Consider the following 21600-nt stretch of genomic DNA (forward strand, 5'->3'; position numbering starts at 1 on the left):
GATGCGTTGAGAACTCCACGGAAACTCAATCACTGCGGCACACACCATCTTGTCTCGGGCCAGCGTGCAGCAGACAATAAATAGATTACTGCAAAACCGGCACTTTTCGGGGCAGGGTCTCAGTAACTTTGGGAAAGAACTTTGGTTTTCTTTGGTTTTATTTATTTATTTATTTTTAATAATTACTTTTTTTTGTTTCCTCCTCTGGGGATATGCTTGAAAAGTTGTCCTTTCCAAAAAAGCAAAATAAGCACCTGTGTGTCATCAACAACAAGAAGTCAATTTAAATAGAGCAGTTCATTTTGTTTTTCAAGTCACAATAAATCCCTAACAGCTTTTCCCCAGCGTTTGCCATCTAGTCTTTTATTAATTTTTTTTATTTTTATTTTTTTTTTAAACACAATGTACAAAAATAGAGCTTCTTCCTTATTTTTAATGCAAAAATATTCCTCTGGTGCAGTTTTTTTTTTCTTTTTGTGGTTTATTACTGTGACACTGTTTTTGTCTATTTTTAACTGGGGTTGGTGGGTCGTATTCTCTTAGTCCTCTTGGTGACTGTTGTGTACTTGAAAGGTTTCTGTATCTCCACTTGCCCCTTTGGGTACCTCTTCATAAAATGTACGTCTTGCTGGTTTTCCCGGGTCTTGGGCCCCTTTCGTGGTCTCCCTTTTTTGGTGAATCCAACGTACCAGCCCGAGTATTTTGCTGACATCAGTGCCGTGTAGTTGTTTTCTAGGACTTTTTCAATGAAGACACACTCCTTGCTGGTGCCATCAGGCTAAAAAGGAAAGAAATAAAAAAAATAAAAAAATAAAAATAAAAAAAATCATTATCCAAGAGCATGTTCAGTCACCAAAACCCAATTTGGCATCAATGAAATCATCACATCTGGACCTTGTTTTTGGTTCAAACTTTGTTAACAGCAACAGTAACAAACATCAGCTGAAACAGAAATGATTACAAAAAAAAAAAAGAGCATGAAAGCATGAGGTCATAATTTCATCCTTTTTAAACACTCCTACCCAAGGAGAGAAAGATTTTTCAAAGACAACAGTTAAGTTTACCCAGTCCAGCTCCTTCAACTGCAAGCAAAGCAAGACTTTTTCCATTAGGAAAGGGGGACAAATTGAACTTGTGCCAGAGAAACAACACATTTAATCAGAAAAAATGCAAAAATCAGAATCTCACATGGGCCAATCAACAGCGTTTCCCCTTCAATTGCTCACCTCTGATGTTTTCTGAAATACCCAATGGGCTTGCGTCTATAACTACCCAAAGCCCACTAAAATCACTACAAGCCTTGCTCTAAGCCTCCCCAAGCGCTTCGACAACTCTTCCCCACAGCCTCTTGGGCACCTAACCCAGGTGTGGAGCTCCAGGGACCAGTCAGAGGGGTGTGGGGATCAGGAATGTTCCCCCTCCAGTCCCTGGGACCCCGGAGAACCCCAAAGTTTAATTGGGAGCCAAACTGCTCACCCCAGGCTTGGCTCTGACTCAGATTCCCAAGCAAGAGCAGCAGCAGGAAGGGTCCTCCCACGCCAGAGCGGCTCCCTGGATGGGACAGAGTCCCGTCAGCATCCACCGCATCTCGGGGACGACGGGGCAGCAGTGTCCTCAGCCACTGGACCCAGCCCGGCTCCACCACCAGAGGCAAGTACGCAATTTCACGCCCCTCCTTGCACAGGGCAGATTTTCATTTGGAAGAGGGTTTCGTTTCTGGTGGCAGTGGAGACATGGTCCTTCCCACTTCCCAACATTTCAGTCTTAGCCTCAAAGCAGTCACCTAAAGTTCCAGGGCCGGGCTTAGGAAGCCATGTCCCAAAACCCCTCCCAGACATTAGCACAGAACTGGAGGCCAGTAGCTTCCGAGCACGAGCGCTGCTCCCCAGCGAAACACCTGCCCTGCTGGGACTCCTTCCCTGATGCAGGTGCTGGTTCAAGATTTTAGCAAAAAGGATCCAGCTCAGCTTGGCAATCCAGACTAACAGACCCAGAAATGGACTTAGAACACAGCAGCACATGGATCTCAGGCTGGATTCGGGACTCTAACTTACACAGCACACACAGCACTGGAGGGAGTTGCAGCATCACACAACAGCATCTTTACCTCCACCGAAACACAAGAAATTCTTCTTGCCTATAATCTTCCACCAGAAGACACGCTTTGCCCTTTAACTGCTGAGTTACTGGTGCTGCACCTAGAACATCGCACATCATCACGTGTACTGGCACGATGTTTTACGCATCAGAAAGGTATTAGGGAGGAGATATGGGCTCATTTCAGCCCTGGCTGTGGTCTCAGCTCTGGGTGTTCTATGGATGCCAGACAGGCATAAGTACAGTATGGAACATCACGGAAAACTAAATCTAAGGCTCAGCAAAGCCAAAGGAAGTATTTCCATCACAGTATTAGCTCAATTCAACTCTCTACTGAAGTCAGACAACGAGTCCCTCAGTACTGAAGGCCTGCGCTTGCTGCCATGCTTACCATTAAACCTTCCCCATCCAAAACAAACAGCATCAGACCCTCTGGCTTCAGCCAGTTCGCCTGTCCCATCCCTGGGTGGGACAGGACAGCCACGGCAGCGTGACCACAAGTATCTGGTTGGTCCCTGACTGCAGTGGCTCTGCTCAGAGGCTCCTCTGGGCATGACGGCTGGGGCGAGGAGGCCAGTCCCACATGCTTTCCACCCTTTCCCAGGGCCAGGTCAGCCTGCTCTTTCCCAAAGGCTTCTTAAAAAGTCCTGGGCAGTCACAGAGTTTGGTGCAGTTTGGGATCACAGGACAGGAGGGAAACTCCTTGGGCCAAACTGGCTCAGGCTTCGCTGCCCCTCTGACCTCCAAACAACCACCCATAAGCTACAAACCGAGCTGGAAACTGTCAGGCACAACAACCCAAGCTGGAGTCAAGCAAGCAACAACAGGGGAAAAGCTTCAGCATCGCCAGTCTCCAGGACCAACCATCTCTCTGTGGCTTAACACCTTTAGCAGAGCTTCAGCTCAATCTGTGCAACAGTATCTGATGTTTATCCTAAAATCATTAATGCACCAACCTGCCTAAAGGGTTTCATTACCATGGGTAGGTCTCATTAAGAGGGGACAGGAGATTGTGGCAGCTTCTATGTCAAACAGGGTCTATGTTCCCTACACTGGGGCAAAACAAGGTCTGCCATATGACCAAAATCTCCATCCCAAGTTAGGCACAAAGGTCCTAAAATTTTATCATCTACAACTGGAAGTTCACAAACGCTTTAATGAATGGCAGAACTGGGCAAAGCTCAGTGGTTCCAGTTCCTGGGGGGGGTGGGTTGGTCATTCTCCGAGCCCTGGGTTTGATCAAAGCCACATGAGTGGGAAAGGGGGAAATCAGCCGACACCACGGGGTTCCACCAGGTTTCAATGGGAAGCCATAAAACCGGCCCCAGGTTTCTCAGGGCTCAGCCCACTACAAACCCTTCCCCAATGAATGGAGCATTTTTAAACAATACTGTGGCTGAGTTTCAAATCCACCCAAACCCAGGTGCTGATGAACCGACCGGATCCGTAGCGCAGGGGGAGCAGGTAATTGGAAGGGCTGTTTTCCCTACGCTCGTGGAAAGGTGCTGGATTTGAGCCCTGACCTTGTTGCTAGGAGAAATAAGGCGTTTTCATGCAATTTGGGAGGTTTCCGCTTGTGCTGCATTGTCAGTTTCTCATGGAAAACGAAGACTGGAATGAAAAGAAAATGTGTGTGTAGGAGGGGGAAGTTATTCTATTAATAACAAAAAAGTATTTACTTGTACCTTCAAATTTGCCAACAGAGCCTGAGACAGGAGGTGGAGGAATAACAAGGCGCAACTTCAGGCCAACCTCAGGGCTAATTTGAAGTAAACAAGGTGCATGAGATAAAATAACTTCGCTCTGGAAGAGGAAGAGCTAAATGATTTGATAACATGAAATTGCAGTAACACTTACAAGCATCTTGAGATAAATCAGGATAAGGACTCTCACTTCCCCAAACAGAGCATTCCTGTCCATGCTAAGACACGTCAGAGACAGACAAATGATCTTCAGATACTCACAAGATGATTTTACAGCATCTGTTATAACCTCAAATAGAATAAATCGCTAGTACATGTTACATACATCACAGAGAACTGGACCTGTGGTAACGTATTAGGGGCAAAAGCAATTTATAAGGGTTCTCAATAATTTTTAAGTGTCACCTTGTTTTCACCAGATGCTCATCACTTAATCACGACCCTATTTAAACAACAGGAAAACACTCATCGGGTCTGTCACCCATCCCCTTGCTCCTCTAAAGAGAGAGGGATGGTAGAGAAAAGGGAGCCAGCTTTGGCTGAGCATTGCTCTCTCCTCTGGCCACCCGCTCGTCCCTTCCCCAGGAGCTCCCCGTGCAAACGCTCGCTGCCGACACGGGGCTGCACCCTCCGCTGCTGGTGTCAGCCAGGAGATGCTGCCAAGCCGCACTTGCAAGGAGCGCTCTGCAAGGTGCATCCTGGCAGAGCGCTCCCTCTTCAAATCGTGGAGGTTTGCATTTTGAATTGATTCTTTAAATAAAAGAAGAGTTGCTGAAAAGCCTGGGAGCAGCGCGAGAAGGGCCTGGTGGTTGGGGAGGATGCACGCTCCCAGCCCCACGTCTCCCTCAGCCCCATAGAGCAGGAGGGGTGAGAGGGCTTCTTGGTCCCCAGGGTGTCCCGCATGTCCTTGGGAGCTGCTCCTGCAATTTGCTCACCACCATCTCACAGGCAGCATCTCCAGCCAAGCTCCCAGTGCCTCCCTGTAACTCCAACAAGACAGCTCAGGTTGGAGGGGACAACCTGCAGCTCAGTCCTTTGCAGAGAAAGAATTCAGAGCATTTTTTTGTTTGTTTAAACCCGCACCTGCCATCTCCCCATATAGGCATGGGAAGACGTGGTGGCCGTTAGCTAGAATTCTGATAAATTCCTTCTGAAACGCCTGATCTCAATGCCACCTTCCCCAGAAACCCCATGGGTATCACCTAGGTTTGCGGAGACAGGAGGGAAAGCCCAGCTGCGCCGGCGCAGCACGAAGTGCTGGCTCCAATGGAGCATCTCCTGGGAACAGCAGCGAGGGACCAGCTCTGGGCACAGCGAGATGTGGTGGAGTCACCAACCCTGGAGGTGTTTAAAAAAAAAGTAGATCTAGCACTTGAGGCTGTGGTATAGTGGTTAGATATGCTGGGATGAAGGTTGGACTAGACGATCTTCAGAGGTCCCTTCCAACCCCTAACATTCTGTGATTCTGTGATTCTGTGACAATACGATGGACTTGAGCCCTCCCAGTCCCCGAGCAGGGTTGGAGTGGCAGCAGCTGGCCAAGGCTTCCCATCCAGAAAGAGATCTCTGGAGCATGGGACTGTTGCTACACCACGAGCCAATTCCACCCCGTGAGCAGCTGAAGGCAGCGGAGCTGCAGGAGCTGCACTGGAACCAGGGGCTCTCCCAGTACCCTGAGCTGAGCAAGGAGCAGCCATGGTTTGTTTGTGCAGAGCATTTGGTGACGGGCTCCTCAGTATTAAACGTAAAACATGTTGAACTGACACTAAAGCAGAATTAAGTGCCAAAGCATTTGCTGCTTCTACAATTACACTCCGGAGCACTTTGGTGCTCCTGCTCTCCCTTTTATGACCCAACTTGGTCTTCTTGTAGTTTGGCTTTCTTGTTTCAAGTTCTCCAAATGGAAAGGATCAAAGGGCTCTTTGTTGTCGGAGCAGGAGCGCTCCTCCGAGCGCAGCATACCTGCAACGAACGGCTTTCACCCCTGCCACGAACAGCTTGCTGCGCCGGGGGACCACGTGCCTCTGTGCCACCAAGCCCGAGCCAAAGCACGAGCAGGTGCAGCAGCCGCCTCCGCCTCCTCCCCATTAGCCCTGCCGAGCTAAAGCCACCTGAGCAGCTTTTGATGGGAAAGGAAAGCCGGGGCAGGTTTTCTCATTTGTGCTTCACAAATCTGGCTCAGTGGGCACCGGCAAATCCGACCTGCGCTCGGCTTTTACAGCAACAATAAGCAGCTCGTGTTCACACCGCAGTGTGGGGAGAGATGCCTCCAAGACTGAAAGGTTTCTCTGTTTGCAAAGATCAGGGCACAAATTAGGCCCTAGCAGTGATGTTGTGTTAAGCTGTGGCTAGCTAAGCTTGTGTTAAAACATTTCCCCCTCTTCTTCGCTTCTCAAATGATGCAGCAATTAGAAGCCCTCTGGGTAAGGCAATGGAATGCGCTGCAAATAATAACAAACACCAAACCCTATGAAAGATGTCTGTGAGGACCCAGGAATAAAAAGCAGCGAGACACAACCTTTCAAGTGAGCGGGGAGGGAGGGGGATGTCTCTCCTGCCCAATTATCACCTTTCTGCAAGTTCAGCTCCATCACCCTCCCCAGGCTCAAAGTCAGATTGTGCAGATACCAGCCCTCCATACAAGCGGGAGCGCTTCCCTCTGCAAGGAAAGCAAGCCTCCTCCTTCCCAAAAATCCTGGAGCAGGGATACTGCTCAAGCCAAAGGTTTCTGAGAGGTGTGCATACTTAGGTTTTCTGCAAAACCACTCTGAAAACAGATCCTTTCTGCATCCCTCCCTCACCCTTGACAGATAGAGGGGGTTCCTGAGCAGTGGTACCCCACCATGCTGGGTATCACCCCGGCTGCAAGCACACCCGAGTAGCTCAGCAACTGTCTCAAAGTGCTGCTGCAAATTCTCCCCAAGTGCTGGCAGCTACATTCACACACTGCATTATATAGGAGAAATCCTGCCTTGTATTTCCTAAATTTCAGAGCGGTGGCGTCAGGGAAGGCTTAGGGTTTCAGGAGATGAGCAGTTCAGCAGTCCCAGCAAGCCACGCCTGAAGCATCCCCAGCAGATGACCGAGGGCTGGTGCACCCAGCATCACTGATAACCCCTACAAAGCTGTCTACGCAGCATGTCCTTAGTAACATATGATTTTCAGGAAGCATAATATTTCTCCATGATTTTGCACAAACTCAGCTCCAAGTCAGATGGGCAATGCTCAGAGTCTCCTCCAGACTCACTCCACATGGCTTAGAAAATCCCCAGTGGAAGAAGGCAAGGCAGGAGTGGTGTTGATATCGCAGCTTTTAGCACTGCCACGTCTCCCTCTTCACACATACACCTTTTAAAGGTAGGTCAGAAAGCGTGACAAGGAGATGCGAGAACCAGCAACACTATGGGAGGTGCAACCCCCTCCCAGCATGGCAAACCTGAGTGCTCTGGTGCTGGTAAGCTGGGCCCACCCATCCTCCTGCACTTTACAGGCATTATCAGGATGGATCCGTCATAAGCATCCTGATGCTCAGCATCCTGGATTTACAGCAAGGCACCCTGACCACAGAGACACCTCTTGACCCACATGCACATTCTTGCTCCTAGACTGGGCTGTAAATCAGGGGAGCCGCATCTATAACTGCCAAGAGTTACTCAGCTTCGTGCACGTTTCCTCCAGCTCTCTGGCCTCTGAACCTGCACAATCCTCCGAGGAAAATACTCAGGAGTCATGACGGGCAGTTCAATAAAAGCGTCTGCCAGCGCAGTGGAGAGGTTAATTATGTATACCGGACATCTAAGTGCACTCATGAAGCAGGGGAAGTAATACAAAACCCATGCGGAAGGGAGGGTACATCTCCAGCCAGAGGCCCTGTTTCAAGGCAGCATCGCCCACGTTTGCACCCACCTGCCCGTCCTCATAGGGGCTTCATCCCATCTCTCCTGTAAGGATGGGGAAACAGGCAGTCCTGGCATGAGACAGGACTGATAGGCTTCGCAGAGCTCTCTCCCGTCAGAGACAAGAACCAAGAACCAAGGGAGGAAGAGAACGGTTTAAAATCTTTCTTCCCTTCTATCTCTCACTCAAAAATTCCACTTCTCCAACCAATGTCTGTTCTGTAACCCTCCCACTGCTCCAGAACAGCATTTTGTCACAGGAGGAACGGGAGGATACAGAGATGAAAGGAATGTTTGTAGGGATGGACCAAGCAAGGCTGAAACCACACCAGGACACCTCTCCTGCTCCCTCCCTCCCAGACACATTTATTGACAACAGTACGGCAGGACGGCACATACCCATAATTAGAGCAAACTAGGTGGGTTTCATTTGGAAAGCTGTATATTTGGTTAACAGAAATTGCTAAGTGCACCTCAGAGAGCTATGTGCACTTACTATTAATGATGAGAAATATCAATCACTTTTTAAATCAACTTTGTGAAAGTAACAGAAAATTCAGGAAAAACTAATTCAAGTAAAAACTGCAATAGCAAGCTAGTGCTCCAGGAGGTCTGAAACCACAGGCGGGTTTTCAGGCGTGACATGTGAGCAGATCTACAGCATCTACCATTACCTGCACCCATCCGACCTAGCTGCACGTACGCTTCTAAGTGCTAAGAGCTGGGAAGGCACTTTTACCCATCTGTACAAAGCACAGCCTGCTGGTCGTACTCACTGCCCAGGTTTGCTGTGTTCCCTTCTCAAGCAGTCATTTTCAGCCTCCACTGAGACCCCACAGGCTAGTCCTGAACCTTCTGTAAAAGCCAACTAAAAGCAAAAATATATTTCATGTAGGGAACTATTCCACTCTAGGAAATTTTTTTTAAATCAGGTCTACATGATGAGTGGAGCAAGAATGCAGGATTAGAATAGCTGTTGACCCCATAGCAGGTCTGGTAAATCCCAGAGTTATTAAACAAACATACACGGTTTTAAGTTACCATTTCAAACAAGTGAAATCTCATTCAGCCAATACTCCGGGGTGGTAGCACCAGTTTCCCTGAGGTGAGTTTGAACCAGTGGAGTTTAGGACCAAGAAAGGTCACTGACTGCAGCATGGCATTTGTTCTCTTTGTGTTGAATTGTATTAGCACGAAAAAAAGAGAAATCCATGATCAAATCAAGTGCCGTCCTTAAAATGTTATCCTCCAGAAATGGTCTAGCCTGTCAATGACAAATTTCCATCTGTTTACAACAAACGCAAGGTTTTGGAGACTTGTCGTCCCTTAGGAAAATTTAGTATCTTTAAGATGCCATAAGACAATGTAAGAAAATGCCAAGAACAAGAATGTATTTAAGCAAGATCTACTTTTCTTTGGCCTTAAAAATGGCCGTATCAAATGGACTATCTTTTTCTACTGTTGAGGCATAGGTTTTATTCTCCACTTCAGAATTAGCCTCCATTCTCATTTGATCTCCAAAAAACAACTGAGAGTCAAGTAGAAGCAGTCCTTGAAGGGCAGGATCCACTTGAATGTGCATCTCAACAGCATCCACTTGAGGAAGACAACGCTGTATCGCCTTTTTCCTTGTTGCAAGTTAAATCCATCAGTATATTTGCAAAGAAATGTTTAGAAGAAACATCACCCTTATCTTAGAGATGCTCAAGACCAATGAAAATTGCACTTGGGAGATGAGATGCTTTGAGGAAAGTAATTAAATTCAACTTGATACTCAGCGCCAGCCACATAGAGCACACCCCCTCCACCCAAACAGGGTAAGGCATGACCAGGACTCAGGGATCCCCTCTCAATAACTCTAATTCACATTTAACCTTAGAGAGCAGAAATATTCCAACATGACACACAGCTGCAGCCACCAGGAAACACAGGGGAGAGGATGTCAGCATCTTTATGGTGACACTTGCTCCTTGAAGATCAAAAGGATTAAATTAAATTATCCTATAGCTTTCAAAAAGGTGATAATATTTCTCGGGAAGGGGATATACAGCTTCCAGGCTGGGGATAACAAAAAGATTTAGAGGTCAAGCTTACAAGCTTGGTCTTCAGTGTGAACCTTGACTTTGCAAAACACCAGCATGAGAGAGAATTGATGCTTCTCAGGACTATCCACAGGAACACAGAAGCTTGCTAAAGAAGAGTTGCAAGAAACTCACGCACAGCTCTCTAGTGACCAGACACAGCCTGGACATAAAGGGCCAACCCACATCCTCAGCTGAGCAACTGCAACTCCACAGCATAAAGCCAACAACATGAAGTAATTTATTTTTTGAAATAGAAGCAAACACTTAAAGCATTGTGGCTGCACAGAGAAGCTTAAATCAACTGGAAATGTCTGTATATGGCTAAAACATGACTATGACGACCTCTTGACCACGTGGCCTGGCCCATGAAATGATGTAATGCACTAGTCCCATCTTGGATGTTCCCACTACCATCTGAGGAAGCCTTGTTCACAGAATTCCTAGCTCATGTGATGCACTGTTCCTCTACCCATAGCTTGGTTAAATCAAAACCTTCTCTCCTTGCTCAGCCCGAGAGCATCAGCATCCACCCGGGGGGCTTAGAAGACTGCAAGAACTGAAGGCAGCACAGAAGGACTTAGCATAGACCTTAAATACACACATTAATTTTCTAAGGTGTTAGGTGATGTCCAGCCCACACTGTCAACGTTCTACCTGGCAAAGGAGCTAAATGCAAATCCAACCCCATCAGCACACTGGGGACATAAATGAGCTTAATGATGTGCTCCATTTATGGAATCCATGACCTAAACCCATCAGACTGTGCAGGTAAAATGTAAAACCAGCACTAACGACTGATCAGTAAAGGGAAAACACTGGTAAATGCCTACACAGCGGCATAAGCCTCTCTCTCCATTTAGTGCCGTGACTACCAGAGTCTTCTGGCTCAGGCATCCTTCAGGGCTTTGGCGTCCAAGCTTATGTGCACCCACAGACTCTGTCAAGAATTGATGCAGTTTTAACCATTTGTGAAACAAATGGGTCTTCTCCATACAAGCATGTTTCTTCCATCTCCTCAGTCTCTTGTGCCATTGTGCATAAAGACCCAATCTTTGAGGTCTTCCACGGGTCACCCATGCATCACAAGCTCAAGCACTGCCAGCCTTCCCTGGCTGCCCCCATTCTCTCTGCAAACTCTCCCATCTCTCCTTGCAGCCCTTCAGTGTTTATCGGTACCCACCAAACTGCTCTCCCTCTTCCACAAACGGAGCTTCAAGATGACCTCTGCTCTCCCTGCGACACCGAGATCAGCCGCCTGCTGTCCCACACCACTGCAAACCAGCTAAATGCCTCCCACAAAACTCACCAGCCGCGTTCACATCGATTTTCCCTTCTCCTTCCCACCCCCGGATAAACTTCGGTGCGAAATGCTGCTGTAAACAAATCGCCACACATACAGAACAGGACAAGGTCTATTGCTCAGAGCAAAAGTTGTCACTGCAAATGTCCAGTGAGCTCACACAAACTCCTGCCCCTCTGAAGGAACCCCTGCAGCATCAAAGCCTATCCCCTTCTGTGCCAAGGTAGCCTCAGCGCAATAAACACTGGAAAGAGGTTTCACTGGGCTCAACCATAAGTGGCTTCTGGGGAATCATTACACAGTGGTGCCACCCAGAGCAAGGCTTCCGGGAAAAGCCAGGTAACGCCAAAAAGCTGGGGTCTGGCCATTCATTACGCCTACCAAGAAGTAACAGGACAAATGACTGTGTCCCCACACGCCAAGGCTGGGTGATAACAACACCCTCATGGTAACGTCTTGCAACCTCGCCTTAGGGAAATTCTTCTGACATGTTTCCAGCACTATAAAGATTCGGGACCGCAACAAACGAACCAGATGATACAAATTTGAATGCGATGTTTCAGGTCACCCAGCAATGGGAAAGGAGCAGCCGTGAAAGGTTTCAGTGTGACCGTAAGCCTCACGATATTTGGGGGCTGAGGATGGAGGAGGGTGATTGCTGATTTTAGCTTCTATTTCTGCTTTCAATTTCATGAGAATCTTAGCTTCTAAGTTTTCAGAACAATAATTCAATTTATTTTTTTTTCCTTCCAGAAAATAAGCCTAATTAGATGAATGCAGAAGGTTCTAGTGGGTCAATCAGAAGAAAACTGGTTTTGTCATCTCATTGCTTCCAAGACCTTTGCCATCCCACAGGCCCTGACTCAAAATTTGTGGACACTGGAGGCTGGCTTCAGATCAAGTCCCCGCAGAAAGTATGACAGGGTGCAAGGTTGCTTGGCTCCAGGTTCTATTGAAAGCATTTATTTAGATGACATAAACTAAAAGAAACTCACAGGGGAGCAAAAGCCTGGGAACAGTTCACTTTAAAAAAGGACCAATCTCACCCTCTACGAAGAACCAGATTGCAGCTCAAAATGAGATCTGAGTGAGATCCAGCAAAAGCCATGTCAAGTTTTGCTTTCACAGGAGATGCCAAGTCAGAATAGTTTATGGCTGAACATGTCACAGAGAGATCCGCAAAACGCACGCTATTAAACCTGACACCCCGCTAATGCTGGTCGTGTTTTCGCTGCAAATTCAGCACTCAGCCCCAGAAATTGTTGGGTTTTACAAGCTGCTTTCAAGCAACGCAAATACTCTGCAACTCCGAGAAAAAATCTGGATAAGCATCAAAACCCTGTGAAACTCAGAGTTCTGCCCCAAAGCCAAGATGCAGTTTGGCGTGGTTTTAAATATACAAGCTGAGGAGCGTAAAGACCTCATCCGCTACATCAGAGTTTCAAGCTGCCCCTCTGCCCTCACCACGCACCTCCCAGTGTCTTTGCAGCACATCTGGCTGTCAGAGAGACCACGGCACAGACAGGGAAGACTCGCATCCCGATACCACGCAAAGGGCATCAGGCTCGGAGCTCATCCTCAAAGTCCTTGCTTCAGGCTAACACAGACCCCTGGCCTTACAGCAAGGTTGACACCCTCGGTGTTCCAGAGGTAGCTTGGCAAGAACGCTCAACCTCAGCCTTGAGCAAAGTCACCTGATGAACAAACTGGCCCAGAAACACTGATAAGGCTTCAGAGAAACCAGCTGGTGTCTCCTACCCCAGGTGAGTCTCCTTGTCCCACAAAGGGTGGCTCCCACGGAAACGCCTGGAGCTCCTGCAACATAACACACTTCTTCTCCTGGAAGGCCAGAGCTATTATTATATAAGGCCAAGACCTCATGCATGGGCCATAGTGAGCACCTTCACCCTTTGATGCTGTCAGAGGTTTTTTAGCCAACTTTCCTGACTAAATACACACACACACTTCAAGAAAACTCCTATTTTAAAGCGGCAATGTAAACAACCCCAAATTATTACTATCCCCTGAAGGCTACTGCTGGCAGGCATCGGTGATAAAGCTCTGCCAGAGCAGTCTGGCATCCAGCAACAATTTGTTTGTTGTCCTGCAAAATACGGAGAGCCTTGCCATATGGTATTAGCAACTTTCTGGTAACGTTAAGAAATATATTGGCTTCGAAAGTAGTTATCACACCAGGAAAAACAAAAAAAAAAATCTTTGCAGGTCTATGCCTTAAGTGGCGTCAGCACAGCGGTGCTGGTCAGAGCTGGGGGAGAGGTGATGGTGGCCAGCAGAGTAGTGCCAACTCCAGCCCCTGCAGCAGGTGACATACCCCTGGCACGGCCACGCTTTGGCTAGCGTGGCTTTTCTCCAGGAGCCGGACCGTGCTCGAGGGCACCAGCTCAGCACTGCTCATCCGGGATCTCCGAGAGCCAAGAGGGCTTCAGCGCCCACAGATGTGGCGTCAGCGACGCTGTTCTCCCCAGCAAAGGGTCGAGTGACCTGTCGTCTGTCTGGAGCCCGACCAGCTGGGGGGCTCCTGCCTTTCACTGAACAGCTTCTTCCCCACTGTTCAGGTTAATCACAGAGAAATGGAGAAATAAAACCAAACTCAGTAAAATGCTTTGTCAAAAATAATGCAGGTATACTATAATGATTTTCTGAGATTGTGTGTATACCGGGTCACTGAGGACTTTTAAAAGAAAACCCAAGGAGAGATGGTGCAAGTCAGCAAGTGGACTTGGGGGGAAATAACCTATTTTATAGGATCACATGCTCTCAGTTCTTGGAAGGAGCAGAACTGATGTAACAAGCAAGAACTTCTTGGGATACAACTTCACTGCTCTCACTTTCTGTAGAGCTGGCAGGGTTGGTACCTGTGACAGACCTCATTCTGTTGGTTTTTTTTTGAACTCTGACCCTAATTCTGGAGCTTTCTCCATAGCCACATCCTACCTCAGAAGAAGGACAGTGGTGCAGCATCTCCTGCAGACTCGCAATATCATGATTACATCCATATTTTGTGGAGCAGTGTTACATGGGGGCACAGCACACAACCAACGGTCCCCACACCGTCCCAACTCCACCTGTGCTCCCAATCCCATCCCACCCTGAGGAGATGGCTCCAGCACGCACCACCTGCTTCTCCTTCCTGGAAGAGCTCAAGGAGTTGCTTAACACACTGGGAGATGGAGCTGTTCTCCAAATGAAACCAACAGGGAATAATATTGCTGATTGATTTGGAAAAGACACAATCCACCTAATGCCATGGAAGAACATTAGTGGGATTGCTTGAAGCATCTTCTGAAGAAACTTCTAGATCAAACCACAGATGTGCTTAGCTCCTTCCCCAGTTTTCTCAAATCTTCTGGATCCCTCCAGCCTTTACTTACCTTCCCTGCTTCTACATTTTACTTTGAAAACTGATGTCTCCCTTGCCATGGTCTGCAATAAGCAGACTCTTCTCCCACTTGGCAGCTTTGCAGGAAGCCAAGCTCTGTTCTCCTCTGCCCTGGGTACGGCCACAAAAAAAGCCCCATTCTCTGCCTGGATAGTCAGGAGTGCAAAATACTTTCCTTACGGATACCCGCTATAAGCTGGGCACTAGTGTCCACCAGACTGCATGATCCCATGGGTAGCTGGTAGAGAACCACAGGAACTCCCCTGGCAACAGTGCCCAGGGATCTGATCACCACATATCAGCCACTAGCCCCAGCAGTGCCTAAAGGGCTTTGGTCTAATGATGCTGACAGATCCAGTTTAAGCTTCACCAAGATCACCAACTGCTTGCAAAACTCTCCTGATGAGGGGACTGGGACAGGGTAGGGCAAGAAAATCTCTGCAGCATCCCGCAATTCCCAAGAGCATGAATTTGGTGTAAGAACAGGCTCAACAAGAGCAGTCAGAGGTGGCCAAGTGAATTAACCGCCACTCGCTCACACCCTGGGCTGCGATTACCTTTGACAGCCTTCTACAGACATGAAGTCCCTATTTTACTGATGTCCTTGTCTCAACACACAAGGCAAGAGAAGCTAAGCCAGAGAGAAAAATCGCAGAAGGACTCCCCAGGAGAACCACAGTTAGAAACTCAGACCTCCTCCAAAGAGACCGTTATAGCTCCTCTTCTCCCCTCACACTGAATTATTGCAAATATTCGGCGTTCTTGTGTTCTAGGTGACCAGTGCCTTGGCACAAGTGGACAAGCCACACTGCGCTTCTCCTTGGAGAGCTGAACCTTTCAGGGTCCCCATCTCTTCCCCAGGTTTCTAAGAAGCCTGAGACAAATAAACAGAATTAACAATAACGTCAAAAAAGCTTTTAAGAAAAGCACCCAGCATTCCTGTTGTCTCCTTTTAGTATAACTCCACCACAAAAACTGGAAAAAAGAAAGCTCCAGGAAGACCTTACTGCAGCCTTTCAGTACTTAAAGAGGGTCTACAGGAAAGATGGGGACAAGGGGTAATGGTTTTAAACTAAAAGCAATACAGACTAGATATAAGGAAGGCGTTTTTTACAACATGGATGGTGAAACACCGGCACAGGTTGCCCAAAGAGGTGGTGGAAGCACCACCCCTGGAAACATTCAAGATCAGGTTGGACAGGGCTCTGAGCTACCTGGTCTAACTGAAGATGTCCCTGCTCATTGCAGGAAGGTTGGACTAGATGACCTTTAGAAGTTCCCTCCACCCCAAACTATTCTACGATAAAGTTCAGTGGTCCATAGAAAACTTCAGCAAAGTCAGAAAACTCAGGACATATAATTTCTACATGTGCATACATAGAGGCACCCAAAAACCCACAGGCAAAAAAAATAAGGCCAGAAGGAAAAAAAAAAAATGTTTCTTAGGTCTTCTTCAACATAATACTAAGAAACAATGAGAAAACACAATCCAGTTTGTTTTCCCCCAGTGCTGGTTGCCTTTAACAGGAAAGTCACTCCCTGTACAACATGTGCCCCGTCTCCAGTTTTCAGAACCATCACATAGAGCATCAGTGACCTCAGCAGTTGCATGCTGTGACAATAAATAAAACTAGAAGCCTGCCCAAAACATCATCGAACCCTTTGGCCAACATTGGCTGTGAACATGTGGGAGCAACAGAGCCATGGAGAAAACACAAGGTTTGGGGCTCCTGAGAGTTCCATCAGATGGCCTCCTCTCAGAAACACTGGCATAGGTGCAATTTCTGGCAAAAAAATAAAAACGACGCAGAAGGCTTTTCTTCTCAGCCCTGTGGGTTAGTCTGTTCGCCTGCAACACGAGGTGGGGAGCAAGCCCAGTCTCTGGAGCTCTCGCACCCATCACTGGATCCAGCCGAGAACAACAACAACCTGCTCCCTCACACCCTTTGTAGGTGATTAGGGGAAACAAAAAGGACTAAATTCAAAGCAGGTTTTCAACTGGGCGGGGGGAGGATTCAAAACTGCTGACTGAGGAGAACAAAGCCAGATGGCATATGCTGGTATTGCTGAGGATTATGCAGTGTAAGGCAATAGGAAACGAGCAGAGAAAAAGACCCGGTTTTGGTCCCATGGCTCTTCTCTTGCCAAATGAACATACCGGGGTGACCGTGAAACAATTAGTTTATGGGTTTCATTACCCTACACCCCAAGACTGAACTTAAATATTTGTATAAGCCCAGGCGTAACTTTTATCTAATGTTTTCCTTGGGGTTTACTAGCTGTTTAGAGCATTCAAGCTAAAAAGCATTCCCTCAAACTCTTGCCACAAAAAGAGCTGAAACTATGATACTAATTAAAACCACACTCTTTTGTATCAAGAAGACATGCTATTATTTTCTTTTTTTTTCTTTTTGCTCATGAGAAGCTGTTAATACGAGCAACACGTCTGGAACATTTTCCTTCCAAACACCATTCTCCGTACCCCCTCCTGCTCAGGTCGGCTGGTCTGTGAACTTGTCAGCAGTCTGGGGTGGGAAGGCTCATATGTACAAGAATAGATTTTTTTATTTTATTTTTTTTTAGAACAAAACATTCACCAATTTAACCACACGAAAAGCACATCAAGAAGAAGAAAAACAAAACAACACAAATCACAAAAACTTGCATGAAAGGTGACAAGCTAAGGAACTGTCCTGCCTTGGTGACCTATGGGCCAAATCAAGGGGCGAATCTTGCCAAATTATAGTACGCAATTTGAAAAACAGCCCCTGACTTTGCCAGGGTGCTCCAGGACTCTCAGCGTAGACCAGGATAGGATGCAGGTTGCAATCTGCACCCCCTCTGATCCACCCTGGGGTAAGATGTGTTAAAAAAAAACCAGGAGATTTCACACTCATTTTACTCCATCTAACCTGAATGCATCTAAGGTCTCCATTACTGTGGAGCACCTCATGAAAACTAAAAAAATTATCCCTAAAACATTTCTGGGAAAAATGCTATCATCACATTTAATGGATGAAAAATTAAGGCACACCAGAAAAGAAAAAGAGAAATCAAATGCAAGCTTTGTGTTCAGGGCAATCTTCAAAACCATCCATGTGTATCCTGAGAGGTCTAAATCCGGTTAATAGAACGAATTTCCTTCTCCAGGACCAGGGTCCTGGATGCTGGCGGCCGCCTGCAGCAGCTGAGGCTCAACAGAAGCAGCCACGCTGCTCACAAGGAAAACGAGAGTGGCAGGAGGGATCCTCCGCGGAAGGCACGTGTCCCGCAAGTGTCACTCCCGGGACCACAAAAGTAAATAATGGTTCATCACAGCAATCTGGTTTCTGTGTGGGAGTGCGGCTTTCGCTGTGTTGACTCAAAACAAAACTCAAGCTTCCCTTCTTCCCGGCCACGGAGTTGCCAGATTTTAATTCCTTGTGGTGCAAAGTGCGAGCAGTGGAGGAAGGGGCTGAGTTATATTTATTTTTTGGTGGTATTTTAGCTGTGAGCAAGCTCCTGCCTACCTAGCAAGCTTCTAGGTCTGCCAACAATAAAGAAGAAGCACCTAGGTTACAAAGACAAGTTAGTATATAAAATATATGACTTCAGCACAGAAGTTAAGCTAGATGGGTGAATACACTGTAATCTGTTACGTGCTTCTATTGTGCAGGGATCCAAAGTAATAAAATATTCCTGTAATGCTAGAACCGTGAGGCTCAGCCCCAGTACGATGCTCGGATTCCAGCTCTGCCACACCATCCCCTGGCTCATCACTGAAAGGAGCCCAGTACCTCGCTTGCTCTTTTTTCTCTTTGAATTTCCCTCCAAAGAAAGATGGAGTAACAACTCTATGACACCAGGGCACTGAGATGACACCTCACATCAATTTAACGCAACTGTAAAGTGCAAACCCATCCGCATGGGAAGCATCGTCAGAATCCCAGGGCTGGCTGCAGAGATGGATTTTTTTGGAGGTGAGGAAGGGCTTACAAACCCCACATACCCTCCGTCCTGCTTCTCATTTGAGGCTGACAGGCGAAGCTCAAACACATCATTACAGCCTTGAGGAGGCTGCTAAAGGTAACACTCATGTTACAAATGAATTAATAGGAAACACTTACCTTCCCCACTAGCTTGCCTTTCCTGTTCATGCAAAGGTAGAAGTCTGTCTCCTTCCCTTTGATCCGGACTTGACTGCCAAAAGTGTCTGTTTCCACTAGAAGCTGGGCTTGTAAAGGAAGAAAGAAAAAAGAAAAAAAAAGCATTTACCAATGTGGTCCCATTAAGTCAGAGTGTGCAAAGCGCATTAGCGCGTTGTCCCATTACCTCCACCCGACCCAGACCACGCTGGGATGCTCTGCAAGGGAACAACCCAAGGAACCACCCAGGGCTGAGCCTCCAGGCTTGGTCACAGGTGCAGATCGGACACATCTCCACTGACTCCCATGGGGATGCTCCAGATTTAATGCCAGTTTAGCACAGAGCATGCAGACACACGTGTGTGCTCCAGATGTCCCCACCAACCCCACAGCCCCAGTCGAGCTCAAGGCTAATGCTCTCCTTCACACTGCAGGAGGGTTCTTGGAGGATAAGAACATGGATTTTATTCTCATGAAGATTAGCATGGCAAGAATGAAAATCCTTTCCCCACAGCCAGCAGCCCTCAAACACTGCAAAGAAGTGGTCCAGCCACACACTTATGATCTCCCAAAGACCACCACAACAGCTAGCAGGGAAGAAACGTGGCCCTGTTGTCCTGTCCAATGCACACCACCCTGCAGATGTTCTCTGTAGATCTAGCTATGTTCCCAGGAGGTCACTAATTGCCTTCTGGCAGTCTAGGTCCATGACTCCTGCTCTAGCTGGAGAAATACAGCCAATCTCACAGTGCCTCACACATTTATCGAGGCCAGAGCTGGTTCGAGCACTGCCAAGAGCTATGCTAGAGGACAGATTTCTTCTGCATCTTCATCAGCCACCTGCCTTGGCACAATTGTATTTGCAGAAGTGGCCAAACTGCCACCCTGCTGTGTAGCACGTCATCATCATCTCGAAAACCTAGATACGTCCAAATTCAGTGCCTTATTCCATCTCTGATCTAAATACGAATTCCAGTCATGCTCGAGGTTCAGATTCCAGGAATTTCCCTGAAGAGGCAGGAACAGGCAGACTGGACATTTTGGTTCAGATCCATCTCCGATACGGAGAGGGAGAAAGGAGACATGGTCGAAACACAATGCAAGAATGTGTGAGTGTCAGCAAGTGCAAATCCACGGTCCTGCTCTGGAAATACTCACGCTTGCAAGACCCGAGCCCTGCCGTAGAAACATGGCTTTTGCCAAACTCTGGAGAATGTTTGATCTGTGCTGCAAAAAGTCACATTCTTTTTGGCATTCATATTTCAAACTTTAAAACCCTCTAAGAGCAAGTATGTTCACTGTAAGGATTTACCACGGGGATAGAAATCGGAGTTTGTTTCATTTAAACACATTAATATATTTCCCACTTGTAAAGTCAGCTTTTGGCTTCTGCAGCAGTGCAAATATCACAAACCTTTAACTCACAAGAGCCCTAAATGAAGTTTTCCCTTCGCAGCTCAGTCACATCCACAAACTCAGGGTTTTCTAGCAATTGGCTGCTCACATTTATCTAGATATATTTTTTTAAATCTGTTATCACAGGGGATATAAAAAGAATAAGTTCTTTCTGACAGCAAGCAGGATAATGCCTGTATTACAGCAGAGTATCACTTGGAATCACACGTGACTACAGATATTTATCTAAGTCTTTCAGAAATGCACCATGCTTTTGGGTACCTGTGACAGCAAGCAGCTCATGAGTGACAAGTGGGTGCTGCAGGCTTTCTCCCTGTACCCACCAAGGCTGTATCGAACCAGTGACTGCTCCAGTGAGTAACGGCCATGTGAACCAGAAATATCCCATCGTAGTAAGAATATCAAGACAAGCTGAGCCAGGGCATGGGAGGACAGCACAAGGTCACAGACAGGTCTTCAAGGGCTAGGCTGACCACCATGGTATATAACCTGGTGGCTGTACACCGCTCCAAGAAGCTCCGGGAGGCTGCACAGATGCAATGCAGCGTTAATAGACAAGGGAGTGGCCCGAGGTTTGACTGTCTTTGAGGAGGCGACTGTGAAAGGACTTCCCTCACACGAGCAGAGGATTAATGGTCAGCCTCGGCAGGGCAGGGCAGCAGCTTGCACATGAGGGAAGGGTGTGGAGCCAGCACAAGCAGTCCCAAAGACTGGCACAAGATCCACGGCCAACACCCAGAGCGCCAAGGAGTGGCCCACGGATCTACAGTGTCAAATCCACCCCGGCATGCAAACGGACCCAGGGCCACCCACCAAAGGGGCCAGGCGAGGTCTCTACAGCTTGCACACAGGCAAGGACAGGACAGGGCACGTTCCCATCTAAGCTGGAAGGCATTCCCCGTCCACTCCAGTCTCCAGGCTGTGACTAAAGCTGCTAAGAATAACGCTGAAGACCAGATACCGGTTTTGGCCAGCCAAAGTAGGAGCTGATGCTGATAAAACACTCCAACGGCAGAGCCTTGAGCTGCAGTCCCAAAGGACAGCTGGCAGCTCGTGCCTCCACCAGGCGGGACCCCCCGGCAGCCCGCGCTCAGATGGACAAGCACGGGGCACGCCGGCTCACGTCCCCCACCCCCTCGCTCCACAGCCAGCGTGAGTAATATCCAAGCTGATTTTAATTTGAAAAATATCACCTTAAAAAGATGCCGGTTCCCTGCTGTGAAAATTAAAACCATCTGGATGGAGTGATTTCAAATAATTAATCTAGGTCTCCTTTGACACCGCTACTAATTAAAATATGATACCTTCCTCCCCCTTTTTAAATAAAGAATTTAAATAAAGTTTAAAGATCTAATAAAATAATGTCATAATTTAGAATTAAATGGAAGTCACCTTTCCCGCGGGCTGCAAAGGTTACACCGGTGCTGAGATCCCTCCCGAGCTAGTGCCACGGTACAGGCTGAGCCACAGTGGATGGGCAAGCATCCAGTGCAACACTCACCCCAGTAAATACCCCTGCATACCTACCCCAGCACCCCAAGGAGGCTTGCGAGCCTCAGAGACCACCCTGCACCCCATGG

General features: G+C 47.6%; 1 protein-coding gene across 1 annotated transcript in view; it reads right to left on the minus strand.

Moving 5' to 3' along the window:
• Positions 1-478: 478 nt before the first annotated feature.
• FGF18 (fibroblast growth factor 18) overlaps positions 479-21600 on the minus strand; it is a 44023-nt gene continuing 22901 nt past the window's right edge. The window contains exons 2-3 of the mRNA XM_009869417.1: positions 18587-18693; positions 479-778 (exon numbers count right to left, since the gene is read on the minus strand). Coding sequence (XP_009867719.1) covers positions 512-778; positions 18587-18693 — 374 coding nt within the window. The 3' untranslated portion in view covers positions 479-511. The remainder of the gene's footprint in view (positions 779-18586; positions 18694-21600) is intronic.

The sequence above is a fragment of the Apaloderma vittatum genome, unplaced genomic scaffold (genome assembly GCF_000703405.1).
Source record: "Apaloderma vittatum isolate BGI_N311 unplaced genomic scaffold, ASM70340v1 scaffold30705, whole genome shotgun sequence".
Lineage (NCBI taxonomy): Eukaryota > Metazoa > Chordata > Aves > Trogoniformes > Trogonidae > Apaloderma > Apaloderma vittatum.